The following is a 20,176-nucleotide window of genomic DNA, read 5'->3' as shown; positions in this document are numbered from 1 at the left end:
AGAAAAACTAGGGAAAGTAGGAACATATCTCAACATTGTAAAAGCTATCTATACTTAACCCAAGGCCAACGTCATTGTAAATGGAGAAAAATTGGAAGCATTCCCTCTAAGAACTAGAACAAGACAGGGATTGCCCTCTTTCACCACTTCTATTCAACATAGTTCTTGAAATGCTAGCCAGAGCAATTAGACAGATGAAAGAAATTAACGAGATACAAATAGGAAAAGAAGAACCCAACTATAATTATTTGCCAGTTGCATAATTCTATACTTAGAGGATCTAAAAATTTCACCAGAAAACTTCTAGAATTAATAAATAAATTAAGCAAAGTAGCAGGATATAAAATCAGTACCCATAAATCAAATGCATTTCCATACATCAGTGATGAATCCTCTGAAAGAGAAATTAGGAAAACCACCCATTCACAATAGCCTCAAAAAAATAAAAATAAAAAATAAAACACTTGGGAATCAATCTAACAAGAGAGGTGAAAGACCTCTACAATAAAAACTACAGAACACTAAATAAAGAAATTGAAGAAGACCTTAAAAGATGGAAAGATTCCCCATGCTCTCAGATAGGCAGAATTGATATTGTCAAAATGGCATAGTACCCAAAGTGCTCTACAATTTCAATGTGATTCCTATTAAAATCCCAACATCATTCCTTATAGAAATAGAAAAGGCAATCATGAAATTCATTTGAAAAAATAAGAGACCCAAAATAGCCAAAGCAATCCTTAGCAAGAAGAATGAAGCTGGAAGCTTCACAATACCAGACCTTAAACCATACTACAAAGCTATAGTAACAAAGAATTCATGGTATTGGCACCAAAATAGACATGTAGACCAATGGTACAAAATAGAAGACACAGAGACAAACCCACATAAATATTGTTATCTCATACTAGACAAAGGCACCAAAAACATACATTGGAGAAAAGATAGACTCTTCAAATAGTGCTAGGAAAACTGGAAATCCATATGCAGTAAAATTAAACTAAACTCCAATCTCTCACCATAAATTAAACTAAAATTAAACTAAAATAAACTAAAATTGAACTAAACCCCAATCACTCAACTAAAAGTGGACCAAGGACCTAGATAATGGACCAGATACCCTACACTTAATAGAAGAAAAAAAATAGGTCAAAATTTTCATCATGTTGGATTAGGCCCTGACTTCCTTAACAAGACTCCTAAAGCCCAAGAAATAAAATCAAGAATCAATAAATGGGATGAATTCAAACTAAAAAGCTTCTTCTCAGCAAAAGAAACAATTAAGTGAAGATAGATCCTACATTTTGGGAGCAAATTTTTGACAGTCACACATCAGAGAGAGCACTAATGTCCAGGATATACAAAGAACTCAAAAAACTTAACACCTAAAAACAAACAACCCAATCAATAAAAGGGCTAAGGAGCTGAACAGACACTTCTCAGAAGAAGAAACACAATTGATCAACAAATATATGAAAACACCTTCAACATCTCTAGTAATTAAAAAATGCAAATCAAAAGTACTCTAAGATTTCATCTCACACCAGTCAGAATGGCAATTATCAATAATACAAGCAACAGTAATTGGTGGTGAGGATATGGGTGGAAAGGCTCACTCAATTTGCTTGTGGGACTGCAAATTGGTGCAACCACTCTGGAAGAAGTATGTAGATTCCTTAGAAAACTTGGACAGGAACCACCATTTGACCCAGCTACCTCACTCCTTGGTAGATACCCTAAAGACTTAAAAAAAGCATACTACAGTAATGCAGCCACATCAATGTTTATAAAAGCACAATTCACAATTGCTAAACTGTGGAAGCAACCTAGATGCCCTTCAATAGATGAATGGATAAAGAAACTGTGGTACATATACACAATGGAATATTACTTAGCATTAAAAGAGAATAAAATTATGTCATTTGAAGGTAAACAGATGTAGTTGGAGAATATCATGCTAGGCAAAATAAGCCAATCTCACAAAAAAATACTGGCTGAATGTTTTCTCTGATAAGTAGATGCTAATCCATATGGGAAGGCATGGGATAAATGGAGGAACTTTGGATGGGGCAAAGGGGAGGGAGGAGGGGGAAAAGGGTAGGAAAGATTGGGGAATGAAATGTACATCAATATACTAAGTACATGTATGATTACATAAATGATGTGACTCTACTTCATGCACAACCAGAGAAGTGAAAAATTCTTCTCCATTTGTGTACAATGAATCAAAGAGCTTTCTACCATCATGATTAGAATGAATAAATGAATAAATAAATAAATAAAACTAGGCCCATAAAGGCCACATAGGATAGGTGACAAGAAGTGAGCTGTCAGGGCTCAGCTTGACATGTCTAAAGCCCTCTTGAATTATAAGCACAATGAACATCCCAAATAACTCTGATCAGTTTTCCCAGCATAGTGTCTCAATATAGTATAAATCAACAAAACAATTAGAGTGGAAAAAAATACTGTGGTACATATACACAATGGAATATTACTTAGCATTAAACATCAATGTCTCTTGGACACTATATAAAGGTGATTCTATGAGAAAAGTTCATTGCATTAAGCTCATTCATGAAAAGAATAGAAATTCACCAAATTAATAACCTACCATTACATCTCACAGTTCTAGAAAAAGAAGAACAAACAATAGCAAAAGGAAAAACCACAAAAGAACACAGGAAATAATTAAAATCAGAGCCAACATCAAAGAAATTGAAATTTTAAAAATCAATTAAAAAATTCAACAAAACAAAAAGTTGGTTCTTTGAAAAAAATAGATAAAATCGATAAATCCTCAATGAAGCTAACCAAGGGAAAGGGGAAAAACTCAAATTAATAAAACTCATGACTAAAAAGGAAATATCACCATGAACACTACAGAAATCAGAAGATAATTAGAAACTATTTTGAAAATTTACACTCCAATAAAATAGAAAATCTTGAAGACATTAACAAATTTCTAGGGACATATGACCTACCCAAATTGAATCATGAGGATATACACAATTTAAACAGATAAATTTCAAGGAATGAAATTTAAAATGCCATTAAAAGCCTACCAGCAAAGAAAAGCCTAGGACCAGACAAATTCTCAGTAGGTTCTATCAGACCTTCAAAGAAGAACTAACACCAATTCTCCTTAAGTTATTCCATGAAATAGAAAAGGAGGGAATCCTTCTAAACTCATTCTATGAAGTTAGCATCACCCTGCTACCAAAACCAGACAAAGCTACATCAAAAAAGAAAACTTTAGACCAATATTCCTGGTGAATATAGATGCCAAAATTCTTAACAATGTACTGGCAAATTACATAGAAAAAACATATGTAAGACATATTGCACCATGATTAAACAGGGTTCTTCCCAGGGAGACAAGGTTTGTTCAACATATGGAAATCAAAAAATGTAATTCACTGGGGCTGGGATTGTGGTTCAGCAGTAGAGCACTCACCTCGCATGTTCGAGGTCCTGGGTTCCATCCTTAGCACCACATAAAAATAGATAAATAAAATAAAGGTATTTTATCCACTATAACTAAAAAATAAAATATTTTTTAAAACCCCGACTTTAAAAAAATGTAATTCACCACTTCAACTGACTTAAAGACAAGAATCACATTATTATCAAAATAGATGCTGAGAAAACATTTGACAAAATATAGCATCCATTCACGTTTCAAGCACCAGAAAAATTAGGGATAAGAGAAACATACCTCGACAATGTAAGAGCTATATATGTTAAACCCAAGGCAAACATCATTCTAAAAAGATAAAAACTGAAAGCATTCCCTCTAAAAACTGGAACTAGACAGGGATGCCCTTTTTCACCACTTCTATTCAATATGGTCCTCGAAACTCTAGGCAGAACAAAGAGGCAAAAGAAAGAAATTAAAGGGATATAAAAAGGGAAAAAAGAGTTAAAATTATCCTTATCTGCTGATGACATGATTCCTTATACAGAAGACCCCCAAAACTCAACCAGAAAACTTCTAGAACCCATAAATGAATTCAGCAAAGAAGCAAGATATTCAATTAACACCCATAAATCAATTTCCTTCATCAATTCCAATGATGAATGAGCTGAAAGAGAAATTTGGAAAATTATCCCATTCACAATAGCCTCAAAAAATATTAAAATACTTGGGAATCAACCTAACAAAAGAAGTGAGAGTCCTATGTACTGAAAAGTACAGAACACTAAAGAAAGAAATTGAAGAAGACCTAAGAATATAGAAAGATCTCCCATGTTCTTTGATAGGCAGAGTTAATATTGTCAAATGGCCATAGTACCAAAAGTGCTACAAATTTAATTAAATACAAATTTAAATTAAATACAAATTTATGCAATTCCTATTAAAATGTAAATGAAGTTCTTCATAAAATAGGAAGAGCAGTCATAAAATTCATTTGGAAAAACAAGAGACCCTGAATAACCAAAGCAATCCTTAGCAAGAAGATAGAAGCGGGAAGCATTACAATACCAGACCCTAAACTATATTAAAGAGCAATAGTGAAAAAAAACAACAACAACATGATATTGGCACCAAAATAGACATGTAGACCAATGGTATAGAGTAGAAGACACAGAAACAAACCCACATAAATACAATTGTCTCACTCTAGACAAAGGTGCCATAAACATACATCGAAGAAAAGATAGCCTCTTCAACAAATAGGGCTGAGAAAACTGGAAATCCATATGTAGCAGAATGAAATTAAACCTCTATCTCTCACCTTGCACAAAACTTAACTCAATGTGGGTCAAGGACTTAGGCATTAGACCAGAGACCCTGAACCTACCAAAAGAAAAATTAGACCCAACTCTCCATAATGTTGGCTTAGGAACTGAATTCCTCAACAAGACTCTAAAGTGCAAGAAATAAAATTAAGAATAAATAAGTGGGATGATATTAAACTAAAAATCTTCTTCACAGCAAAGAAAACAATCAAGAACATAAAAAGAGAGCTTACAGAATAAGAGAAAATCTTTAGTACCAGTACCAGGCATTAATTTCCAGGAAAAACAAATCACCCAAACAACAAATGGTCAAAGGAACTGAACAAATACTTCACAGAAGAAGAAATACAAATGGTGAAAAAAAAAAATGAAGAAACGTTCAACATCTCTAGCAATTAGAGAAATGCAAATTAAAACTACACTGAGATTTCATCTCACTCCAGGCACAATGCCAATTATCAAGAAAACAAGTAACAATAAATATAGGTGAGGATGTGGGAAGAAGGGATCATTCATACAGTACTGGTGGGACTAAAAATTGGTGCAACCACTCTGGAAAACAGTATGGAGATTCCTCAAAAAACTTGGAATGGAACCACCATTTCACTCAGTTATCCCATTCCTCAGCATATACCCAAAGGACTTAAAATCAGCATACTACAGTGACACAGCCACATCGATGTTTATAGCAGCTCAATTCACAATAGGTAAGCTATGAAACCAACCTAGGTGGCCTTCAACAGATAAATGGATAAAGAAAATGTGGTATATACCCAAAAGAATATTACTCAGCCATAAAGAAAAATGAAATTATGGCATTTTCTGGTGAATAGATGGAAATAGAGACTATTATGCTAAGTGAAATAAGCCAATCCCCCAAAACCAAAGGCCAATGTTCTCTCTGATATGCGATGGTAACACACAATAATGCGGGTAGGAGAATAGAAGTCATTGGATTAGACAGGGAAATGAAGGGCAGGAGGGAGTACGAGAATAGGATTGACAGAAGAATGAATCCAACATAACTTTGCTATGTTCATATATGAATACAAGACCACTGTAACTCCACATCATGTACAACCACAATAATGGGATCCTAATTAGAATAAGTTATATACTCCATGCATCTACAATATGTCAAAATATACTCTACTGTCATGTATATCTAAAAAATAAATAAATAATAATTTAAAATGAAAAAATGGTAACAAAGAAAATATAATGGTGGTACAGAAACACGATAGATATTCCCCTTCCAAAAAAAAAAAAATTAGAATTACAGAAGTGCCCAGTACTGAGCAAGTTCTAAAACCAGCAGGGCAAATTTCTATAGATTTCAAGGCTTTATTATTATCCTTTACAGCTTGATGTTCTTTCATGGGCTCCTGTGGAGTCTCTGTGGCACCTTCGGTTCAACCCTTGGAGTCATTCTTCCTTTTTCTTGAAAGATAATACATATTTGCTGCCAACTAGCTCTGTCAGACCATTTCATTCCTGTAGAATCCAAGAAGTCCAAGAGCTTTCCTTCATTTCCTGTTACCTCTGACCCCATCAGTTCAAGCTATCGGTGTGTCTACTATATAATATTCTCAAATCTTTGTGCCTTCTGTATATATCATAAAGATCTATGCCACTATACAAGAGGGTTCTCCACAGAGCTTTCCTGAATAGCCCTGTTTTTAATTCTGGTATCTACTGAGATGACTGACTTTAATCTATGAGTCACATGTGGAGTCTCTTTAAGCAAAAAGTTTTTTAGTCACACCGTTGACCCTCTCCCAAGAATATACTTTTCTAACAGTGACTTTCCTAGTTTTAGCATTCTTTCTGATCTGAATAGTTTGGGAATTTCCTAAATAATCAAGTGCTTGTTCCTTTTTGCTTAACAATTCCTTTTTTTTTTTTTTAGAGAGAGAGTGAGAGAGGAGAGGGAGAGAGAGAGAGAGAGAGAGAGAGAGAGAGAGAGAGAGAGAGAGAGAATTTTTAATATTTATTTTTTAGTTCTCGGCGGACACAACATCTTTGTTGGTATGTGGTGCTGAGGATTGAACCTGGGCCACACGCATGCCAGGCGAGCGCACTACCGCTTGAGCCACATCCCCAGCCCTGCTTAACAACTCTTTAACAATTCTTTGTCTAATTTACTTTTCTACTTCCCATTTTACTATATGCAGCCAGGGACACTGACTACACCTTCAACATTTTCTCTGAAAAATCAGCTAAATATCCACTTTTGTTTCTTGTTATGTTTTGAATGTGGAATGTCACCCCAAAAAGCAACAGAAGCTTTCTCTCCTATGTTCTTCATATCTGAGTCCTCAGCAGAATCCCTTTTAATATCCATATTTCTATTCTGCAACCTGTACACTCAAAAAAATGAGAAATTATATCCCATCTGATCAAACATATGATATGTCAAGATATTGTACCGTCATGTGTAACTAATTAAAACAAATTTTTTAAAAAAATCCATATTTCTACTAATCATCTCTTCAAGGCAATACAGGATTGTTCTATCATGCTCTTCAAAACACTTCTACCCATGACCCAATTCCAAAGATACTTTCATAGTTTTAGATATTTGGGTTAAAGAAGAACCCTTCTTCCCAGTATCAAAATCTATGTTTCCCAGGGCTGCCATAACAAAGTATCACAGATTTGGTGACTTAAAGCAACAGAAATATATTTTTTCAAAGTTCTGGAAGTCAGAAGCTCTGAATCTGTGAGGCAGGCACACTCACTCTGAAGGATCCTGGGGAAATTCTTCTTTGCCTCTTCCAATTTATAGTGGTTTTTTGAGTTCCTTGGCTTATAATAGCATAAATCTATCCTTTGTCTCTAACTCCATATGGCATTCTTCTCTGAGTCTGCATGTCTCAAACATCTCTCTCCCTTCTCCTGTAAGGATACCAGTCATTGTATTTTAGGCCTTCCCTAAATCCAGAATAATCTCAAGATATAAACATAATTAGATATATCTTGGATAATTATTATATGTTGTATAATTGTATATATTTGGATATATCTGTGTGTGGGGGTTTACAGTTCATCCCACTTTAAGGGTTTTCTGGGAAAATGATTCATTCCAAATCTGGAGCAGTAAATGTATACAATAAGCATCTTAAGACACTGGATGGAAGGCAGCTATCAAAGAGTACTGAAGTCACATCAAAACAAGTCAGGCTCACACTGACCAAAAAAGGGACAATTTGAGCATCAATGAAGAAAGATACTGCAATCAATTGGAAACTATCAAATATCTTTAAATTCACAAGTTCATAGCAGATTATTAAAATTGAATTAATTACCATATGTCCCCCCAAAGTTCATGTGTGAGTAAATGCAAGAATTTTCAAAAGTGAAATGATTAGATTATGAAAGATATGACCTAATTGATGAATTAATCTCCGATATAGATTAACTGGGTAGTAATTTTAAGCAGGTAGGGTGTGTCTAGAGGAAGTAGTTCTGCCTTACATCAGGCTCAGAGGTACAGAGTAAGCTGACCATGGACTGAACCTCTGAAACTATGAATGTCTGAAACCATAACCCCAAATAAACTTTTCCTTCTCTACATTGTTCTTGTTGGTATTCTGGTCACAACAATAAAAAGACTTAACTAAAACAGTTACCTTCTGAAGATGACAGGAAACTAACTTACTGTCTTGAAAACTCAGTAAGGAAAATGAAATAATCAAGTTGCTGCTTGCTCTTTTGATATAAACTGTACTATGTAGTAACCAAATGATAAATGAGGTATTGTCTTATAAAAATTATTTAAACTAACAACTTGAAACAAAATTATAGAATTTTGTTATCATAATTTCATAGTTACCATGAATTAATGGATCTGAACATGTAATGTCAATGGCTATAACATGAGGAAAGAAAAAAAAAACTTATATGCCTCCAAATGAAGATTTCTCAAACTCATTTTGCCAGAGTGATCAAAAAGGGGTCTGATGAAGCTTTTGGGTCCCATTGCCAATTTATAGGAAATATATGGAACACTTTGAATTGCATCATGATTCTGCAAACAGGATCCGAACTATAGAAAACTACTGGTTCTTTTACAAATAAATTATAAGAAATGACAGGAATGAGAATCTATAAACAAAAAATAATTTAAAATACATATGTTTTTTTTAAAAAATAGGCAAGAGTATGTCTAGGATATATACTTGAAAAACAAAACCATCAAAAACCTAAGGGAATGGTTATTATAAAACTTAGAACAGTGATTATTTTTAGATGAAGTGTGAAGATTGTGACATGAAGGGAATCTTGGGTGGCCGACAAAGTTCTATTTTGTTGTGGTTTATTTGTGCTTTATTTTCATTTTACAATTAAGTATTTTTTTGAAAGCATCCATTGAGTTTACATATTGTCAAAAGAAGTTTCAATAAAGTTCTAAGAACAGAAGATTTCCCTGAGATGAAAGGTGCAGAGGGTAGTCAGAAATGGAAACAACAAAGGTAGACTCCTATATCTACAAGTATGGATGATAATGGAAGGAAACTGATCTACAGTTTTAGAATGACATAGGGCCAAAAGAAAGGTTTTCTCTTTTCTTTCTGTTTGTTTGCTTTAAAATGGAGTTTAAACATGTCTATGTGCCACTATAAAAGAAAAAACTAGAGCAAGGTTGGAGGTACATCTTAAACAAAGATAACTGACAGAGCTAAGTGAGGAAACTAAAGGGAACATGATGCAAAAATTGCTAGCAGAAATGACCTGAAGCTAAGGTAGTCATTTCTACTGAAATAGGAGAAAAGGAAAAAAAAAAAACTGTCTTCCTTTCCCTTCTTCTAATTTTGAACTCCAGAAGATAAATGTCAGTATGCTCATTGTCTTTGGAACAATAACAGCAAATAAAACTTATATCCAGGCCAAAAAAAAAAAAAGAATGAGCTTTAATTTGGGGTGAGCTTAGAAGTAGAGAGCTAATAGCAGAAAAACGAGGAAGTTCCCACTCTCCAACCTCTATTTTCTCTGTTAAATGGGAAGGAGATGATCTGCCTAATGTAGGTAGAAGGTGGGGAATATAAGATATCAGGTAAACTTTTAAAATATCCAGGTGGTGTGGAAGGTTCCAGAGGACTGTAAACTGAATTTGTAGAGATACCAACCCATACCATTTTGTCATTTTCTTTATCAACCTGGGTGTAGAATTAAAGAAATCATAGTTAAATTTATTAACTGTTTGCTTGTTTTTTTTTTCCTAATAAACCTATTTAAGCAGAGAAGTTGAAATCATTGACAAGGAACTGGTTGAGGTAACAAGGAAAGAAGCAAAGTGGTGGGTAACTAATAAAATGGGACCAAGGAAGAAAATGACTCCAAGATTTTTAGCTTAAGAGACTGAATAAATAGGGACTTAGGGATGGAAAACAGATCTTTTTTTAATTATTGAAATTTTTTTTAGTTGAAGATGAACACAACTCCTTTATTTATTTATTTATTTATTTATTTATTTATTTATTTATTTTTATGTGGTGCTGATGATTGAACCTGGTGTCTCACACATGCTAGGCAAGCGCTCTACCACTGAGCCACAACCCCAGCTCTGGAAAAGAGATCATAGAGGGAAAAAAAATGAATTGATTTTCAACATTTCAGGTTTCAATGTCTAGTTTCTATAAGTGAATTCAGATACACAGAAAAGAGATTTGGTATGAAAATATAGATTTGGGAGTCTTCATTTTATTCATGATAGTAAGTGAAGCTGTGAAAATATAGAGAGTAAAAATATAATTTTAAAAAACCAAAGAAAGAATCTAAAAAAAAATCCTGCCTTACAAATTAAAAAGAGAAACAGCACCTACCAAAGTCACCTGGATGGAGAGGCCAGAGAGATAAGGAAAAACATCCAGGTAAGGATGGTTCTAAGAGTTCAAAAAAGAGAGTTTAATGGAGGAGCAATCAACATGACAAGATGCGTGGCATATAATCAGAACTCAATAAATGTAAAGTTCATGTTGTGTCCATTTTAATAAGCATAAGTCTCACTCTCACATTGTTAGAGCTATATCAAGGCAGAAAGGAATTCAAGGAAGAGAAGAAGGGATCTTTCCTATGTTAAATGATGCATGCATGCCGCCTCCATGTCTATCAGAGTCTCACTGAAAATCGTAGTATAAAACAAGACATACTGAGGTTTCCACAACCCTCATATGCTTGTGGGATAAGGACTGCTCCCAGCAGCAGCAAAATTTCAAATTTCCCTAGCTCTTAGAAATACAGGACTCTATCTCCTTGAGAATTTCCTCCCCATCCCACCTCACCACCTGAAGCACATTTAAAACCCAGATGTGACTCTCAAGTGTTCATCATAGGATGATGCCATTTTTCTATTCTGCCGTTTCTCTTACTGGACAGTTCAGTTCCCCATCCTGCTACTTCAAAAGGGACGAAGATCTCCTGCTGGATGCCACTGTTGATCCCCCACCTATCAAACAGGTGCTGGTGTTCTACCATGTACATCACCAGGAATGCTACTCAAGACTTTTTTTAAGCACTATGAATGAACAGTCATACCCTCCGAAGTGCCACAATTACATTGTTATCTATGGGGAATTCGGGCTCTCATTTCTTTGCTATCCTATGTAGAAGTGCCCCCAAAGCAGTGTTGCTCGTGCCTCTACTGTCTTACAGACCTGAGCGGGAAAAGTTCATTCTGTTCATAGACCTCTTTCTCACTCTAAAATTCAGACATGGATTGTTGCTCTATCTTTTCACATTTATCCATGCATTTCATTAATAATTATTTTAAGTGTGGATGATAAAGAATGCTTAATTTAAAGATTAAATGGAACAGGGAGAAATGAAATGGGCTGTAAATTATTGAAATCAATCCAAAAGTCATGTTACAATAGGCTTCTTGGGTACATTGTTGAAATCAAAACTGCTCTCATTTTTAGTTTTTTAACCTAGTGTCCCATCTTACCATAACTAAACTACTTTGTCTCTATCTGATAATCTCTGGGCATTTTTCAATTTGCAATTCAAATGCCAACCTATAGATTCTCTTCCCATATCTCCAACTCAAAATCACCAGAAAGACCTGATTGACCAAACCAATTACCATTTTTCTTGTATAAGCATTTGAGGCAGGATATCTCGTGGGTTATTGGCTCATCTTTGGGTATCATTGGTCACAAGGTAGTATCATGAAGTATCAATAAGAATACATTCAGAAGTTACTTCCCATAATGAGTCTGTAAGAGTGGCTGGCAGGAATGCTCAGACATGATTTTGTTCCACTAGGAAACAAGAATTCTATACAGAATAATCTTCAGCAGAGATAATGTACGAGGAACATAGTGAGATCTCAAATTTTTGCTTTGTGACTTAAAGAATAAGTCTCATTCTTTTATATGACATTTAAATTCATTTAGAATATATCTCAATTTGCCTTTCCAGTTTTCTCTATTAATTTTATTTTTCATTGAACTCTTTGTAAACTTTTGTTGAGTACTGAAAATATGCTTGGAACTTTTCTAAGAGTCTCACATGGGTTTATTACTTTAATCTCATAAAACAAAGTACTATTTTATCAATAAGAAAACTTAGATTAAGTAACTTGCACAAGGATACATTAAGCTAGCAAATGACTAAATAGAAATTCAAACTCAGATAGTATAGCTTCAAAGCTCAAAATCTTAACCACTAAGCCATAATGCTTCTCAAAAATTAACAAATATCATTAACATGATAATAAGTAAATAATAAATATCATGAATGGTTATTTTATGCTATTGGGGATTCAGAACACAATACCCAAAATACATTGCTGTGGCATGCTGAGTTCTTTGAATTGCAAAACCTTAGTAGTCCCCCAAACAAGATCTCTCCTGTCTTCCTTTTTCCTTCTCCCATTCTCCTCACTTGGGTCATAGAAACTAGAATTTCTTCCCACTGAGGCAGGTAATAGAAGCCAGAATTCCTCTAAAACAGGCCATAAAACTTAGAAAGGTCACTTCCTGATCTTCCCTTTTCTGTGTGAAACATGATCATAAAGGAATTCTCTGACCTACCCTACCTAAAAATAGGTCACAAGTCCCCCATTCCAGAAAACTCCTGCCCTATACCCAAAGACCAAGAATAATCTGAGGTCTTGCTGGGTTTCCCACTCAATGTATTGGGAGCCAGATCATGTCCCTTTTTCCTAATGATGTTTCTTTACAACTAGCCACTCTTTTTTTTAAATATCAGACTTAGCATAAAAATACAGTTATTCCTGAATCTTTAGGAATTCATTTATGTGACTCCCCTATTGCATAAAACTTTGGTAAATAAATTTGCTATGCTTTTCTCTTGTTAATCTCTTTTTTTAAAAACAGGGTTGTCAGCCATAAACTTTGCAATGGACAAGGAAAAGATACTTCTATTTTTCCTTTATAATGCCAAACAATGGGATAAGGGCTTAACATACAAATCATATTTCTCCCTGCTGCCATTATGGTTAAACATTTGTATTACAATTTCTAGCCAAAAACAAAGTTATAATTTTTCTTCTAAAGCACTACAATAGCTGTACCCTGCAGGCTTTTGATGTTTTACCTTTATTATCATTCGCTTACATAGATTTTCTTATTTCATTGTGATTTCTTCAGTCCACATACTTGGTATACTATTTCAATTAAAAATTTCTCCTGTTTCTAGTTTAATTCTACTGTGGTCATGAGGTAGGAGAGAAGACAAGGACAGGAAGAAAGAAGACATGTGGGACAAAAACAAGAGTGGTCATTATTTAAAGTTCATATTTAAAGTCCACTTTCACATGCTTTAAAGTCTCCATTTAAAGTCCACTTCTCCATACTTTGATCCCAAACAACACTAATTAAATCAATTATTAGACCTTATCCACAGGTCCATAAATAACCTCTCTCCTGACCTGGACCCAAAAGACAAACAGATCCAAGAATACTTTTACTCAACAAATAGACTTCTCTGCAATTTTTATTCAGGATTTGATTACTCATCTACATAACATTCTTACAATCAAACTCTCAATGTTATACCAATGTAGTACTTTTTAAATTCACAAAGCCCCTTAATGGGGAAATCAATAGATTTTTTTCATTAAAAAAATTAAAGGAAAATAAGCTCTAATAGGTAATGATTAACATGTTGAATTGTTAGGTTGCAGGTAGACATGATTACTGGGTCAGGGGTTTAAGAAAATACTTGGTACAGAGCAAATAGGTTAATCAAAAACAGCCCTAACTCACCGCTGCTGCAAGATCTGACAAGATAACTATTTCAGAACTCTTGCCTTATCTCAGCCCTAAAAACTACTCCTCTTACAACCATAGGAAGATAGATAAATTCAGTGGTTAAGAACCGAAGGACAAGGATATGGTTGCTCAAAAGGACCTAATGGTTACAATATCCAAGAGCCTATGGAAACAACATAGACCAGAGATTACCAGACTTGGAAAAGCAGGATGATTAAGAAGAGAGCCCACTACCCATAAATTCTGTAAAACCAGTTCCAATTAAAACTTGTCAGGCCAAGATGACCAAGAGTTGCCCTCAAAGTGGTTGTTAGCTTATGTCTGTCAGTCCAGAGCCCAGGGGTGATAACTTGGGTAGGATCTGCCAACAATCTCCCTCCTACCTCAATAAAAGCTGGGACACAAAGTGGATCCTCTCTGAAAGGACCCAGTCTCTCCCTTGAGTGTCCTTTCTCCCTACTTTCTTTCCCCTAATAAACTTTACTATACTGTCCTGCTTGAAATCCTCTCATGCAAGGGCACAAGAGCCAAGAACACAACTGCTATCTCAGGTATGACCTTCCTTATCTGAAAAATCAAAGTCACCAACACAGGACTAAAATTACCTTCTTATGTCTCTATTCTATAGATATTACATATATAAATATGCCTTGCTAAGGTGAAACTGGTTTGTTCCTCTCCAATGCCCTCTCAGAGGCTGTACTTCTTGCTTTCTCTCAATAAAACCAATCTGTGCCTCCCTTCAACCAAACTTTAAGGACCTCAAGAACCCTTAGGGCCTGAGGTGAGGGGCACCTCCCTTTGGGAATGTCTTTCCTGTCAGAGAACACACTCGGAATGGTGTCTGTGAAAGTGTTGGGGCTGGTTTAGGTTCGTATTACATGTGCATCAAGTTTCCTCTATCTCCAACTACTCAGTACTGGTAGTAGTTTAGAAAACTTCAATGGTGCCGTGTGTGTGTGTGTGTGTGTGTGTGTGTGTGTGTGTGTGTGTGTGTGTACGTGAGCGCGCGCGCGTGTTTTTCAAGGCATAAACCATCCAGGGGTGAATCAACTGTAGTTATTATTTTTCTGTTACCTCTTTTCCCCTTGATACTCAAAATATAGCTACTACTGCTTCTAATTAAAAACAGAAAATGAAGAAAACTACTAGTATTCCCTACAGCACGGCGCTTCCACCTCCCCTCACCTGCCGGGAAGGGCCAGCGCACCGCCCCAACACGACGCTCGCCGGCGCCCGAGCGCAACCCGTGGGCCACCAGGCCGAGGGGCGGGGCCGCGCGGCGTGCTGACGTCAGAGAGGGCCGCGACGCCGGCGGGTCCGCGGCGCTGATTTCGGCGGCGGGTCTGTGAGCCGAGCCGGGCCTGGGCAGTGGCGGCGCCTTAGGACCTCGCGCGCGGTCCGCGGACTCCGGGGCGGGGGCTCCAGAGGCGAAGCCCCCTCCCCGGGGAGGCGGGGCCTGGGCTAGCTCCAGCGGCGCGAGCGGCGGCGGCCGGGAACCATGCATCAGAAGCTGCTGAAGAGCGCACATTACATCGAGCTGGGCAGCTACCAGTACTGGCCGGTCCTGGTGCCCCGCGGTATTCGCCTCTACACCTTCGAGCAGATCCCGGTGTCGCTCAAAGACAACCCGTATATCACCGACGGCTACCGGGCCTACCTGCCCTCCAGGCTGTGTATCAAAAGGTACAGTGTGACCCCCTCCTCTCATCTACATCCTTTTTTGTTTAGTCTCTTCGCTGCTTTCCCGGCTTTGCTTCGTGCCCAGCATTTCTTCGCCACCCCATTCTGTCATCTCTTTTCTGCCTCCTTCTCTCCCCTCCAACCCTGTCGGGATATTTTATACAAGGAGTAATAATGATAGTAACAGTGATCATAATTGCCAACTCTCTGTGGCGCTTCACTGTTTACAGAGTGCTTTTACATCCTTGATTTCATTTGGTGCTCATTGGGATACATGTTGGAATCGACCACACTGACAATGGCTGAGCCGTTATTTGCCCTATGTATACCTAAGCTTTGTTTCACTTTAGAGCAGCCCTGTGGAAATTCAGATGGTTTGAGGCCAGCTAAAATACTTGTATAATAGGAAACAAGTTCACATTGCCATACATATATATTTAGAAAGCCCTAATTCGCTCATTAAGCAAACACTTATGGAACCCCTGCTAGAAACTAGACATTGTAGCAGATCCTTCAGAAAACAGGAGATGTAGCTCTTGTTCTCACCAGGCTACTAAGGTCTAGTCTGGGTTACGTACATTAAAGAGATAATTACACTATTACATAATAGCCATTGTGGAAAATGCTGTATAGGAAAAGCACTGTAGCAAAGAGAGCTCTAATGTGGCTCCAGTAGAGGACCTTAGAAGCATTTCTAAGAAAGCAATTTGTCATTTCAAACCTTTAAAATCAGGTTCCCTTGAAAGCCTGAAAAGAATCTGAAAAATTGCTGTTCTAGTTTTTAGAATACCTTTCTGTCAAAATTCTCTGTGTGTACTAAAATATAGAATCCCAACTGTAGTTACAGATGAGCTCCAGATCATTGTAGTGGCAAACCCCAGTGCTGGAATGTGGGCTCTTGAACAGCTCAAGCAGCTACCACAGTTTGATTCTTGATCTTTCCAGCATGGTCATTCTCCATCCTTATTTCCTTTTGTCCTGCCTTGAAAGTGTTTTTTGTGACTCACAGTCACAAGGTGACATCATTGTCCAGCCCTGTAGCTTGAATGGATGGCTAACAGGACTTCATATTGTGAATCCTAATTATTATTTCACTTCTCAGTGCCTCTTGTGCATGAGTGATTACATGAGAAATTAGAGCTGAACCCTGCTTAGGATGTGGAGTTCTATGAAGATAGGACAGGCAGTGAACTGTCTTAAAACGTTTTAAACCCATCTGGCATTTGTCCTCAGTATTTTGATGTTTAGAACCCAAATCTCATAGAGGGGAAATGAAGTATAAAACATTAGATCTTGTGCTGTTGAGTCAGAAAAACCTGAGTTTCTCAAACTGCCAATTAATAGCTGTGGGACTTTGTGCAAAAGGTAAAATCACTTTGCCTTATTTTCTCTACTTGTAAAATGAGGGTAATAAAAATATCTGGTTTAGGGGGTAATAGAAATTAGATGTGATTATATATGTAAAATGCTACACAGGGTCTGGTACCTAGGAAGCACTCAGTAGATGGTGATATTGTCATCTGTGATTTTGAACAGATAAAGTAATGAAGATGATTATTGATTTTGAAGTAGAGTATGGGGGTGCTTAATTTTTCATGTAATAATAGTAGATCCTCTATTGGGGATATTCTTCTAAATGTTCTTCCCACCAGCTTGATCTTTTCCAGGTTTATCCTTTGCCCTCTTTTCTTTCAGCTTTCAAGAGTGACCAGGACATATTTTGGATATAAGAAGAGGTTTTATATATCCTAACAGTTCTGCTAATATTCTTTTAGTTGGGAGGAACATGGAAAAACCGTGTCTAGTTAATCGAGGTATACTGGGTTTTACAAAACAAAAAAATTCTTAAGAAAAAAGCAGAGTGTAGTATTGATTATCAAAACAGTACTGTAAATTAGATGTTTTCTAAATCATTCCTTCATTCCCTCCCCAAGTAGTCTTTAAAGTAGATGCTGTTCTAGATAAAGTCTAAGAATAAATTTTTACTTTATTCTTGATGATCATTTGATAGTTTGAGACCTTGCAGTGCTTATCACTTATAACAATGGAAAAGTTAAGAAGAGCCATGGTAACTGTTGCAAATTCAGTAAGAGTGATACATTAATGCTTACTAATAAGAATTTCTGGACCAGTGACCATCAAGACCTCACTTAAGCAGAAAGATAATATTTTGCTAGAGCAATGCAAAGAATATTTTAATCTTTAGTCATTATATCACCTCCCTGTAAATCAGATGAGTCTTGTCTATATCTGAAGATCCATTTCACGAAACTAAGGAAGGAACTAGAAGGAAGTTGCAGCAGCCTGTAATCCAGTTCCTTGGTTTCATAGATGAAGAAACTGAAGCCCAGAAATTTTAAAGTGACTTGTTCATGATTGCAGAGCTAATTTGTGGCTGGGATGGGAAGGAAACAATGAGCCTTTTGACTTCTGTAGGAAGGGTACCTTTTCCACCATCATGTACCTAAAACCAGACAGTTATCAAGACATTTTCAAAGAACACAAATAGTATGCATATTTTGAGTAAACTCCTATTGTTCCTCTGAAAAGGATAAATACATGTTATCTGGAAACTAGTCTGGTTTCAAAACATCTATTGCAGAGTTGTTCCAGCAACTTCTTCAGGAACCTTTCCGATGGCTCAGTTTGTATTTATTCTGCTTCTCTAGGTCTATTTAACTTTGTATTTGTATTTAATGAGTATTTAGAAAGGTTTTGTTGTTGTTTTTGTTTTGTTGCAGGTTTTTTGTGTGTGTGTGTGTGTGTGTGTGTTTTTTTTTTTGGTGCTAGGGATTAAACCCAGGGCTTTGTGCATATGAGGCAAGCACTCTACCAACTGAGCTACATCCCCAGCCCTTAAAAAGGTATCAGCTTTTCAGATACTGTTCTTTTTAAAATTTTTTATTTTATTTAGTTATATATGACAATAGAAAGTATTTTGACACATCAAACATAGATGGAGTATAACTTCTCATTTTTGTGGTGGTGCATGGTGTGTAGTTACACTGGTCATGTATTCATATATGAACATAGGAAAGTTATCTGATTCATTCTACTGTCTTTCCTATTCCATCTCCCTCCCTTCCATTTATTCATTCTCCTTTTGTCTAATCTGCTGAACTTCTTCTCTCCACCCTCCCTTATTGTGAGTTAGCATCCGCATATCAAAGAACATTCAGTCTTTGGTTTTCAGATACTGATTATTGAAAGTCAGTGTTCTAGCTAAATTTTGAATAAACTCCTAAACTAACAATAGGAGTTTACTCAAAATATGCATACTATTTGTGTTATTTGAAAATGTTTTATCTGCAAACTCATATCTATAGACATTAGTGAATGATGGGAGCAAGGCACTCTGCTTAGAAAAAATGGTGTCTTGTAGATGAATGTAGATGAATACAGGCCGTCAGGGAGCTGATAGGCTGAGGAATTTACATGTGAATCACTGTAATGGAAGGAAATTGTAACTATGATAATAGAGTTAAGCACCAAAATCAAACAAACAAAAACTGTTAAGATGCTAGGATTGGTGGAAATTTGGAAAAACTTAAAGACTAATTAAATGACATATCAAATTTTAAATGGTACAGATGGGGTTAAGGCCTTAAAGTTGCAATTATTAGGTAACTCCCCCAAATTTTCCCTGACCTTTGAGTGCTGACAGTTAAGTGAGCCAGTATGAATCTGAGCTGCATGTTTGTTTACTTTCCAGTTTGTTTATTTTATCTAATGAGACGGTAAACATCTGGAGTCATTTGCTGGGTTTCTTTCTCTTCTTCACCCTGGGAATATATGATATGACGTCTGTGTTACCTTCGGCAAGTGCATCCAGAGAAGATTTTGTAATTTGTTCTATTTGTCTTTTCTGCTTCCAGGTAAGTCACTTCACACTGTTACTTGTGAAGAGAACTTTCATCAGGCAGGCTTATGCATGTGGCTCACCACTTGCTTTGAAGAGCTCCCAAAATGGCAAATGGGTCAGCTTATTTTCTTTCATAAAATGAACACCAAAAAAGCCTGTTAATTATCATGTATTTGTATGTTATGGGAGTATATTTGAAATTCACTGTTTCAAAGATTGAAAAAAAATTGTTTCTCTCCTCTTTATCTTTGTAGACATCTCTGCTATAAGATTATGAATGTCTTATTTTACTCTTACTGTCAGATTGAGTGGATCACTAATGTCAACTCAAAACCTGTTTGGGAAAATTTCTTAACTTTTTCGTATTTGTATTATACCTGTGATTTTTCATAACTTTACTTTTCATTCTGCTTTTATTTTACTGTCTTGTTTTTCTGGTATTGGTCTTATGTTCTGTTGCTTTAATTTTAATATCCTTTGATCCTTTTATACTTGCCTGGTTTCAGACACTTTCAGTTTCTGTTCCTCTCTGCCTCTCATATTAATTCCATTGCACTTGCATTTGTTTTCAAGGATTTATAAAAATGCCTTTAAAAATTACATTCAGTAGATTTTTTCAAACAGATCATTTTAAAGCAGGAAACAAATA

The 20,176-nt window shown here is 36.1% G+C and overlaps 1 protein-coding gene across 18 annotated transcripts in view; it reads left to right on the top strand.

The window, feature by feature from the left end:
* The first annotated feature begins 15,261 nt into the window (after positions 1–15,261).
* Paqr3 (progestin and adipoQ receptor family member 3) overlaps positions 15,262–20,176 on the top strand; it is a 99,632-nt gene continuing 94,717 nt past the window's right edge. For 7 of the 18 annotated variants that reach the window (XR_013425839.1, XM_078021450.1, XM_078021453.1 and 4 more), the window contains exons 1-2: positions 15,262–15,668; positions 19,378–19,642. Coding sequence is in view for 13 of the 18 variants with exons in the window: in XM_078021450.1 (XP_077877576.1) it covers positions 15,484–15,668; positions 19,378–19,642 (450 nt within the window). In the remaining 5 variants the exon portion in view is untranslated. Of the gene's footprint in view, positions 15,669–17,360; positions 17,480–17,530; positions 18,530–19,377; positions 19,643–20,176 lie in introns of those variants that run through there. The other 11 variants (XR_013425837.1, XR_005736955.2, XM_078021448.1 and 8 more) reach the window with 6 other exon arrangements.

Source organism: Ictidomys tridecemlineatus, chromosome 9 (assembly GCF_052094955.1).
Source record: "Ictidomys tridecemlineatus isolate mIctTri1 chromosome 9, mIctTri1.hap1, whole genome shotgun sequence".
In the NCBI taxonomy this organism is placed as follows: Eukaryota; Metazoa; Chordata; class Mammalia; order Rodentia; family Sciuridae; genus Ictidomys; species Ictidomys tridecemlineatus.
This window is presented reverse-complemented; position numbering and strand designations above follow the sequence as displayed.